At 47.5% G+C, this 12,001-nt stretch overlaps 1 protein-coding gene across 1 annotated transcript in view; it reads left to right on the forward strand.

Moving 5' to 3' along the window:
• The window catches only part of LOC119465157 (myogenic factor 6), a 120,845-nt gene that overhangs the window by 32,635 nt on the left and 76,209 nt on the right, over window positions 1–12,001 (forward strand). The window contains exon 4 of the mRNA XM_037725957.2: window positions 1,726–1,801. Coding sequence (XP_037581885.1) covers window positions 1,726–1,801 — 76 coding nt within the window. The remainder of the gene's footprint in view (window positions 1–1,725; window positions 1,802–12,001) is intronic.

Here is a 12,001-nt window from a genome sequence, read left to right on the forward strand (position 1 = left end):
CGATGTCTTGCAAATACTTCTAGTCCTTTGTTATAAAATTTTGAACTTGATAGGACAGTTACTTTCTCGACTAGCTGCCTGCGTATCACAAGATTTTGTCATTTACGCTTCCACAGCGACTCGTCCGGAACAAATTTTGTATTCATTGATGTGTGTCAATAGAACCGCTTCTTTGTTGTCTCATATCCACATTTAGCAAACAGGTATTTGTTTTACTGTAAAAGAGCAGGCTCATTCGACATTGAATGGGTGCGTCTTGATGGAACAAAATAGCTGTACCAGTTTTTTTTTAATGAGTAAGCATTTCTATGCTTACCCAACGAGAAAAACTATCCGTCCTTCCGTCCGTCCGTCTTGTAAGACGATCGCTTTCAAGATAGAGCACGCAGCAGTGAGCGAATTCACCTACGTGCTGCCTCTCGCTTCAACGCGTACGGAGCTCTCAGTCCACGCCGCACCCTGCCGCTTTCGCAGATCACTTTCAAGATAGCGGCCCACGCGTCTCTCTTCAACGCGATGTCAGCGGCAAGAACAAAGCGCGTGAAGCTATATAAGCAGTCGGCACTCTCTGTCCGCATCGCAGATTGCTTTCAAGATACGGTCCGCGCGGCCGTGATACGCAGCCGCCACAAGAGAACGGGTGGTGACGGTTGATATTCCGCGCACCTGGCGCCGCGACTTGCAGTACTTTGCTTGTGTCATCAATGCACCTTTCGTCGCCGTGCGCAGCAGTTCTTGTCGCCGCAGCGCTGTCGTTGGCACTGGCTGGATTAAGTTTCGTAACATTGCTAATCACACCGGGCTGCATGGAGATCAGCAAGTGGCACAATGCTTATGCATACTTAGACAACTAGCAGAGAAGTTCCTGCGTTATTCCTTTTTTTGTGTAACTCCATTCAAACTTCACTTTAACTTCTTATCAAGCAGTTAGAATTACGTGTTACAGAATGAGATGCGGTTACTGATTGTAAAAACAGGTGGACTTTATTGCAGGCGCAGAAGCTGTGCAATCAAACACAAAACAAAAGAAACGTGATCCGGAATTCTAAAATGAGAACGGCCAAATGACAGAAATGTTGGTCAGTATTTGTGACACGGTTATGTGTTCATGCTAGCTCTGTGATAAGCACATCCTTTTTTAAAAATATCTGAATATTGCAATGGTTCGATGTTTTTTCGTTTACAACCATATGTAGACATCACTCAGTCAAGCCTGAAAAACTATATCTGAAATAACTAAGCGTAATTTCATCTACAAGTAATAAGAAAAAAGGAAATTCAACTGTACGAAATGCCATCTTGCCGCAGATGGGAGGCGCATGCACATTTTTTGCATTAGGAGTGCGATGCTCCGCCATTTAGTCACAGCTATGGCCATTCCTGTTTCCGCTCTCTTGGTTATTTGAGCACATTTACTACATCTATAGCCCTGGGAGTGTCAGCCGGCGCCACTCATGGTCCTGGCGGTTGATTTAGACAACAGTGCAATCTGGTGTCCTGGATTGCGTCAACATTCCAGCAGGAAAATGGCTAATAAAACCTTGCTTGGCATCTTAAGACATTAGCGCAATGTCCAGACTCGAGCTACGCAAGAAGCGATAATTACAACGCACAATATTTTGTGATGAGAAATTAAGATGTGCGATTTCTTGGGCTATAGGAAGTTTATTTATGCACAGTACGAGCGACGTTGTATAAATGTTGCATCTCTCATGTGTTTCACAGTCACACGACGACGACACGTCAAGCTGGAGGCCTTTACCTGAACGAGCGCATCACAATCCGCTGAGTATCCACGATGGTAAGCGACATTCTTCTGTTCCTAGGTTAATAGAGACGCGACATAAAATGGTGGTATATTGTACGCTGACTGCTGGTTTCTGCGATAGAAGTAATCTCATATATATATAAAGCCACTAGGGACGTGTCGGTGTACTCCTCGTGGTTAAATATTTACCTGCCCTGCCTCATTGCTCGAGGTTGGGAGGATAGGTGTGCGTTTATCGTTTTCAACTCCTCATCGGTTGAAAAGTATTATGCGAAAATATAGGATAGGATAGGAATAAACTTTATTTGTCCAGCGGTTAAGGCTGTTGGTGCCCGGGGCTAGGTTGCCAGGGGTCCATCGCCGGAGAAAAATCTTTCGAGATCCTCGGCAATGGCCCTGGCCCGCTGGACGGCCCACTCCTGGTCCTCGGGTGCCTCGCTGAAGAGGGCGGCTTGCCATCTCTCAGCGAAGCGCCCCGCTTCAGAGGGTCCTGCTGTTATCTTCCCCCTTCCGCTTGGTCCTTCTTCTTCAGGGCGTTGACATTCCCAAAGTATATGAGCCATATCAGCCCGTTCGTTCTCGCACCACGGGCAGCCGGGCGACGGGTGCAGCGCGGGCCACAGGCGGTGCAGGTGATAGGGGTTGGTGAAAGTACCCGTCTGCAACCGCCTCAGGTCGACTGCCTGGGACCGGCCCAGCCGCCCCTGGGGTTGTGGATATGTCATACGTTCTTTCCTGTAGTGTGCAAGAACCTCTCGGTACGAGGCCGGCAACTCCTCGATATCACGGTCGGCGTCCCCGTGGCCCCCAGCTCCGTCCGCCGCGATTTGGGTTGTGTTGGTAATTCCTCCGCTGGGGTCCCGCACAACAACGGCGGCTGCCCTCTGGGTGATCGCGTCGCGGCGGGTTAGTTGTCTCGCGACGAGATGGGCACGCTCGTTGTGGTTGGGCGGGATGCCGGTGTGTTTGCGGCCGTTAGTATTGTTGTTGTTGCGGCTGTTGTCTTCTTTAGTACCAAGCTCCCCGACGTGCGCGAGGAACCATTTGAGGGACTTGTTCGTAATCCTGCCGGACACGAACTCCCCGGCTCTGGCGTTGAGCATGCGCGCCACATCCGCGGACACCCAAACTTTGGTGTAGTTCCGGATCGCTGATTTGGAGTCGCTTATGATCAGGCTATCCTCCGTACCTCCGTGGAGTACCGCGAGGGCTACGAAAATATGAGCCAATTTTTATCAAGCATACTATACGGAAATATATATTTATGAATACGTCCACTCGCATGCCTCATCCAGCGGGCTGCAAGGACAACATTAGTGTGTAGTGACAGTTTGACATATTCATTTATATGACAGTACACATTTCGTGCTCAAATAAGCACGCCATCAACTTTTCAAATAAAGTGCTAGAGATAGCACTACTCAATATTATCTGCAATCCTTAATACTAACGTTATAAGCATACAGTGAACTGCATATAAAACTCCGTATACATATGCAAATCCGAGCAACTGCCACATCAAGGACGGCAATTTTATATAAGGAATAAATGTACTTGCTGAGGGTCTAGTTTGTGCTTATGGCATAATGAATTAGCGCAAAAAAGAAACACCGCAAGAAAGAAAAATGGGTGTACACGGGAACATGTCCATCTTCGTTCTATCGTGTGCGTTATATCAAATTACATAAGAAAGTTCTCACATCTTCTGAAAGTTCTAGGTGTCTGGTTATCCTCTATCCGCAATCTATCCGAAGCTTTCCTCATGTTTCGCAATATTCGGTGAATTTCTTTCTCTATGCCCGAGTCTTTCCCTGTGTTTCGCTGTATCCAAGCTGGTTATTTATTCACTCTCCGCTATACCCGACGTATGTTGATGCCGCGCTGGCCCTCTCGACACCAGCTTCTAGCCGAGTATTCCGACGGCCAAGTCATCAAATCACTTCGGGACCCACACTGAGGCTGCGTTGCTAACTATTCTCTGGCTTAGATTCGATACCGTTCCCCTGCCACACGCCTACACTGCCCGAAAACCGTTTTGGAACCCCCGTGAACAGCTTTGCTGTAAAAACACGCGGGCATTCTCCAAGTCTGTGTCACTATTTATAGCGTGCTGCCCTATTTGTGTCTGTTGATAGTGCTGTTTTCTGACTACTAACACCTATGGTGTTAGTAGCAACTAGGTTAATATTCTTCACGCGAATGATATAATACGAGAGTTCTAAGAGACCACTGCCAACAAACATATGACTTTTTTTTGAACCGCAGGAGTAGTTTACGACAAGGTCTCTTACATTTTTGCTTTCGGAATGGGAAGAAAACTACGTCATTGCCAAACATGCGGAAGCAAACCATGCCCCCTTCACGGAAAGTGAATGAAACGCGTTTTCAAATTTTGCTGCGCTTGTTCTCACCTCTGAAGCAAAGTTTGTAGGTTATATCTGCATTAAGCTCGGATAGACTGGTTCCCGTTATCGGGCCATGAAGTCCTATAATCACGACCAATTTCCGGTGGCAATGAAGGAAATGTTGAGGACGCGAAGTGCACGCAAGAGCGCTCCGGAAAAAAAGTCCCATATTTTCATCCGCATTAGTTTATTCTAGGCAAAATAATAAACACCTACTTAGAAATGCGAAGCAAGATGAAATTTACCACTCAGAATTAGACATTTGGGCGTTTCGGCAAATGTGGAACCGTCACACGTGGAAGATACCCTGATTTGTATGTTCCAAGAAACCAAACGCGCTGTCAAACGCTGCCGGAATATTTGGCGCAGTAACAGATGCGCAGAAACACCGCCCCGTAGCTTTCCCTTCATTGCCGCAGACACTTGTCCCCGAGTACAAGCTAAAGATAACACACAGGCAGCTCGCCATGTGTGCAGCCATGTCTTCAAGAGAGATGGCTAAAGGGGCCGCATACGTTTTTCGGTCGTGCGGGCTCTAGTCGTTTGGCAGAGTACTGCAAGCGATTTTGATAAATGCCATGATATTACAACACACGTGTTGAAGGGCAGTGTAAAGAAGATAAATGCAGATCTGAAGTACCGCGTCTTTCACGCTGGCTGAAAAATGAAAGTAGTATACTATATGGCAAGCACTGTAAGCTAAACCTGTCTTAAACTTGGTCCGACGCATGTGCCATTTTTGGTGCATTTCAGCATTATTCGGTGGTACATCTGATGTATTTTAAAGCGACGCTTTCTTTGCCTCTTCCTTTGACTTTTCCACTGCTGCTCCTGCTGTGGTTGTCTTGCGCGCCGCGTCGGGGGGTATTGAGAGGGTGTACATCCATGGAAGAAGAATGCCAGAAAGGAACGTCGACGCGAGAAACTCGTTTGGACCTTTCCAACACATCGCATGTGCACAATGCCCCCTGGAGCTCCCTGGCTGTCGCCACGTTAGCCTCTTGGCAGCTGTAATTATCCATGACCCCCGGCAAAAGCATTGCTTTCACCGCAGCACTTTCCCTTCTACTAACGGGACCCTGATCACGAGAAAGAAATTTACAGAAGAATAACATTGGGTTGGAGTACATACGGCAGGCATTACCAAATCCTGACTGGGAGCTTACCACTGTCGTTGAAAAGAAAAGTGTACAATCATCGCATTCTACCGGTGCTAACATATGGGGCAGAAACTTGGAGGTTAACAAAGAAGCTCGAGAACAAGTTAAGGACCACACAAAGAGCGATCGAACGAAAAATCTTAGGACTAACATTAAGAGACAGGAAGAGAGCGGTGTGGATCAGAGAACAAATGGGGATAGCCAATATTCTAGTTGACATTAAGCGGAAGAAATGGAGCTGGGCAGGCCATGTAATGCGTAGGATGGATAACCGGTGGACCATTAGGGTTACAGAATGGATACCAAGAGAAGGGAAGCGCAGTCGAGGTCGGCAGAAAAGCAGGTGGGGTGATGAAGTTAGGAAATTTGCACGCGCAAGTTGGAATACGCTAGCGCAAGACAGGGGTAATTGGATATCGCAGGGAGAGGCCTTCGTCCTGCAGTGGACATAAAATATAGGCTGATGATGATGACGATGATGATGAACGCGCAAATAAAGAGCGTGTTAATAGAACAATGGTAGATAGAATGGAAGAGAGGGGGCAGAGAATGGGGTAGAACCGATGCCGTCGCGAAACGAGGGAATAACAGACTTGCCACTCTTCTCTCGCCGTTCCCATACAAGTGCGGAGGGCGGGAGAGGGAATAAGTTACGTGAGAAGGCGTGGGAATGCTACTACTACACCGGCCGTGCAGACGTAAAACCACATTATAGCACCGTGGGGTCTTGGTGACACTACGGAAGAGGTCGCAAGTCAAATCAACACTTTTGTGCCCACCGCGGTAGCTTTACGGCTATGACATTGCTCGAGGTCGCGAGTTCAATCGCGACCACGCAGCCGCATAATTATTACTAATTACCGTTCTGACCACGGCAGCCGCATAATTATTACTATTACCGTTCTTATACCATCCACTATTTTCTGTATTACTACTGGAGTCATACAAGACGCTGATGACGTCACATTAAATTTTGATACCACTCGTTGCGGCCAACACCGGCTTTTCTGCCTCACGGGACATTATTGCTGGCGCATTGATAACAAGTACGCGACTTGGGTGAAGCGCAAACATGATTCAGTCGACGAATAACGTCCAATGAACCAATTCACAAAGAGCTCCTAAGAACCAATTGCTATTGGCCGCTGTTTCCGCTAAAAATAAGTGCAATGTCACCAGAGGCTTGCACTAATTCTTACTGACACGTATAGCGTGAAAACGTTTTGTATATACGGGCCCGAGTTTACCAGATTTTTTTTGTCTGTTGGCTGTGAACGTACTTGAAGCTTGGCTGTGTTCAGGAAGCGGCTATCTCTAAACCTCAAATGAGAGAAACAACTGAATTCTCGAAGCAAATAGTATCTCTGCGTCATCCACGGTTTGGTAACTTTTGTCACCAATTGCACATCTTAAAACACACGCATAACTACGGCTGCTGCCTGCAACAACCATGGCAGCTGTTCGGGAGGGAGCCTTCCGTAGCGTGGGTTCCTGATGAGGTGCCGCTGCGCCTTGGCTCAATTCAATGCTGGCTCTTTGTCGGTTGGCTTCGGAAGGTGCGAGTCGAGCATCGCGGACTGGCACCCTCACGTGCAAAAAAGATAGTGCCCGCTGCTAAGGCGGGGAGGTGATTAGCCGTAACGCAGAAAATCTCTCCCAGATTCTTCCGTATCTGCCTCCCCGCCTCCAATGTGCGGCGTTCTCTTTTAGCGAAGACGAAAGCATGTTATATGGCGTCGCGCGGAACGCTGGAACGCGCCGACCCACGCGCTGTCAGTGAGGCGAAATTCCGTTGCTCCGTAGGCGGCTTCCTTTCACAGCGCTTCTCTCAGTACAAGCGAGTGCAAGCGTGTAATGCACTCTACCATGGCAGGTCACCTTAAAAGCGCCCGCCTTGTATGTTTTCTATAGAGAGCCGCTACGCTATCAGCAGCACTGTCTCTACTCTATTTTTTACGTCCCTTACACCAGGATGCTCGTAATGTATTTTTTTCTTGGTTCTTTACTTCCTTACGTAAGACGAATTTCTGCTTTGAAGCGTGTGGCTGCGAATACAACGCCTCAAAAAAAGAGAGAACGAACAACAACAAACAAAGTTGCGTAGCTGTTCAGAAACACTGCGTTTCCAGTTTCGATATATTCACTCAAAGCTTCCTCTACTTGCCGATACAGCATGAAACTTCATCAGTTAAACTTTCGCGGCAATTTATTATTTCTTCAGGTGTTCGTAAACATTCACGGGAGTAAATTACATCAGGACGTGTCAACACGTAACAAAACTAAGGACATTTACTTGTCTCTGGGTGGTACGAGGGTGGCTTGTATATTTCAAGCTGCTGCATCCAAAAATAATGCATAAGCTATTTAGCAAAACACAACAACAGTGTGTGCTTATTTAACGGCCAGTCTATCGATTTACGTACGCAAGAAATAGAAAACATTTATTGTCTCACACTCTTACAATCGACCACTTAGCGAGCATGTTACTCGACGTGTATACAACTACAGTTTCTATAATTGGTGTATTCCTTATCAGCATTTTAGCGGGTGTGTCATTATTGCTATACGTTTATTTTGAACGCCAGAATACATGAGTAGAAGGCGGGCTACCGTAAAAAAAAAAAAAAAAAAAAAACATTCACTGATGTATGCCAATCCGAGCACCTGTACATCAAGGGCAGCGAAGCTGTATCAGGGAGTTCTCACATCCTTCGAAAGTCTCAGGGTCTTTCCACTCTTCAAAACTTACCCAAACGTTTTGTATATGATACACCATATCCGGTGTAGTTCCTTCGGTATTCACGACATGAGGTCTTCGAAAGGCGCGCCTTAACGGCGTCGTTGGAGCTAGAGTCGGGGGCCGAGGTATCGGCGTAATGTTCGCACATTGACCTGGAGGACCGGCGTTGATGGGTGGAGCCCGCTAGCTTATCAGCAGGCGGATTTCCCCGGCAAGACTGTGGACGCCTAAGCCAATGTCGATGAGGCTAGAGTTTTAGAGCGCAGCGCTCAGGTTCCCGTGCCTGCGTTGAGCGTCGGCGTCGGCACTGTCCCACAGCGTAACCGAGCGAACGAGCACAGCAAAAAATGAAAGAGCGAACACGGAGCGCCGCAGGCGATGAAAGACGGCGATAGCGAAGAAAGCGCGAGGAGGAAAGCGGAGGAGGAAAGTATGGCGAAAGCGCGAGAAAAAAAAGAAGCGTAGTGCCGCGTGAGACGGGCTCTGCGGCGACGATCGCTACCTGATGGTGCCACAGTAGCGCGCGTCGTCTGTTGACGAATGACGCCAACGATAAGGCATGCGGCCAGCTAGCTCTTCGACCGATACCATATGTGAAAACAAAGTTCTGCGTGAGCGGAGGTCTGTCTGCGGCAACTGCCGTGAATCGCGCCAACGCGTCACCCACACGCTGCCTCTCGCGATCTTCCAATTAGCGGGCAGTCGCGCCACACTTCGCTCCGTTTGCAACGTGCCGCCCGAGAAAAATTGTCCGTGACAGCCAATATTTCGCGAAATGAAAACACGTATAGAGCTGCCCTCTAATTTCGCATTAGGGAGTATCGCAATCGTCGGTGAACTTTTCAAATCCTTCTTGATTGAGACGCGGTCTGGACGCTGGCCATGTGGGAGCACGAACACTGAGCTGTTGCCTATGACGCACAAACTAAAATTGATCTTATACAAAAGACCAAGAGACCCACATGCGATACCAGCAAAAATGCGACAGCTGCAAAAATGCCCCAACTGAATGGTTTGGGCATGTTTTAACTGAAACTAGTTAAATACGACGTGAGAAACAAAACATTACTGTAGAACCTGTAACGTGTTGCAGTTTGAGTATTATGACTGAGTGCGGCCGATTTTGTAAGGAATGCACAAAAGTTTATGTGTATCACATTGCAGTCATCTTGGAAGTATCCCACCTGAGGGTTGCCTTTCTACATTCGAAAAAGTGCTATGCATGGATACTACAGATTTGAATGATTGATTGATTCTGGGATTTTATGAACCAAAACCAGTTCTGATTATGAGGCACGCCCTAGTGGAGGGCTCCGGATTAATTTTGACCACCTGGGCTTCTTTAACGTGCACTACAACGCAAGCACACGGGCGTTTTTGCAATACAGAACCCATCTCACATGACCGTCGACGGCAATGCGATTAGCATTCAGGCAATGTAGCCGCACACCGTATTGCTGAAGTCACCTTTATTTATGATTTGTAATGGTCAGCCTGCGAGTTTACATGCTTCGGCTATATACGACATTGACTGCCTCTCGTATAAGCCCACATTTCTGCGGCACTCACTTTTCAATGTCCTCATTGAACAGTATGACCATGGCTGTATGACGGCGACGTAGTACTGGCGATGGTATGACGAAGACAGATTGATGCTGATGCAATAGAAAAGGCGGTTTGCCGACGACAACGGGATGGCGATTCTGAAATGGTGACGGGGGTAAACAAGGACAGCGTGATGATGCCGGTATGAAGACAATGGGCTGACGACGACTGTATTATGACAACCGGATGAGAAAGCTAGAATGAAGACGGTGGTATGACAACAGACGCACGACAGCAAAACCACGACGATGGCATAGCAACGGTGGCATAATGTGGAATAAATGACGACGTCATGATTAAGAAATAGTGAATAAGACGGAATGGCATCAATGGAACGACGCAGGCAATATAATGACGACGGCATGACGACACATTTGGGTCGACGTTTCCGAATGGACGAGAGTGTTGAACAAAATCATGACGAGGACTACGCGACGACGTTTGTATGACAACCACGGCATGACGAGAGTCTGGTGGCTAAGTTAGAAGGATGATATTGGAATGACCACAATGGCATCGCGATGGTGTGACAACGAATGCGTGACGATGACTGTATTGCGACGACGTGTTTGCAACGATGGCGTCAGGACGACAGCATGACCAGAATCGCATGACGAAGCTGGAGTGAAAACGATAGAACAACCCCAACCTACGCATCACGATAACGTTGCGATCACGAGTGACACCCTCACCTCGAAATATGAGGGTAATCATCACGCATACCTGCAACAATGCTTTTGGAACCTAATATACGCCTTTGCAGTGGCACTCCATGCCTGAATTTACAAGGCCAGCACTGCGGTGACATTGCGCGTGTTTATGGGTGAATCTATCTGCATCCATGTGAACACAGATAAAGAAACCATGAAGTATGTGTGGATGGGGCGAAAGGACACAGTGAACAGTGCGGAGTAATTAAGTATCGTGCAGACCATTTATAGTAGCGCTTTTCTAGACGATGAAGCTACGCTCTTCTGAGCAGATCTGCCCTGGGCATGGGACCCTCATTGCACCACGAAAGTGTTGGCCATGCCAGCTGCACTGGTAGATTTACCAACTTAGACAATTTTTTTTTGCGGAATAGTGGCACTCAATGTAATTTTAATACGATTAGCATTGTCTGGGAATTTTGCACTGTCCATGCCTATCTAACCGTTTTCGCTCGTACTGGGGTCACAGGAGTTAGTCCATGGTCTTTTTGCACTGTCCATGCCTATCTAACCGTTTTCGCTCGTACTGGGGTCACAGGAGTTAGTAGATGGTCTATGAGAAGAGCATAAGCCTGCGGTGGTGAGGAAACCACACTCGAAACCGACCGTCAGGCCAACTTTGGTCACTGAGTATGGTCACGTGTCGCTCTTTAATGACCCAAATTCTCATCAACTTGGGTCACAGTGTGTGCACCATTGGACATGTGCTACTCTACGATGAGCCTCATTCCCGCCAACTTGAGTTACTGATAATGGGTCAGTGGGTATGTGCAACGGTTCAAAGAACGTCTTAGTGAACTTGCGTCCCTGGCTATGTACCACTTATCAAGGACAAAAAACTCCATTCAAAATTTATCCGGCGCTGGCTGGGATCAAATCCGCGTCACGCATATTAAGACAAGCACCACGCGTGGTCTTCGCAGCGAAGCCGCTAGATGACGCGTCGTGGTGAGAGGAAAGCATGAGAGATAGTCCAGCTGCAGTACACGCCTTATACATGACGCGTTTCGGAGGTGACACTGCGGTGTCGCGCTACAAAGCTTCAATGGAAATATAAGCTACGTCAACAGTCATCTTGAGATGATTTCTGCCCTACATTTTTATGCCTTCTGCAAAGAGAAACACTTATTTGCCTAAAGCGCGGAAATTCTCGTGGATTGGCAGACTTCTGTAGCACAGAATGATGGCTGACAAAGTAGCGCCAGTAAGCGAGCGTCTCGTCTCCGTAAAGAAAAACTAAACACACACACACGCACACGCACACACACACACACACACACACACACACACACACACGCACACACACACACACACACAGAGAGAGAGAGAGAGAAAGCCTATGCAGCACAACTGTGCGAACGTAAAACATGGACACCAGACAAGAGAAAGGGCAAACGGGGCGTTGACTTTCAGGTGGGCCGTTCTATTGTGGTATTTACGGAAAAACTATAAAGAACGTGTAATAAATTGAAATGCATTACAAATGAAAAACGGAAAGCAATGCAAACAAAGTCTGCACGAAAGGCACCAAAATTTCATCATGATACTCCGGCTAGCTAGGTTATGGTTATTCCACTTTTCAAGCTTATACATGGAAGTGCCTAGCATGCCTA

Source organism: Dermacentor silvarum, chromosome 9, assembly GCF_013339745.2.
Source record: "Dermacentor silvarum isolate Dsil-2018 chromosome 9, BIME_Dsil_1.4, whole genome shotgun sequence".
Lineage (NCBI taxonomy): Eukaryota > Metazoa > Arthropoda > Arachnida > Ixodida > Ixodidae > Dermacentor > Dermacentor silvarum.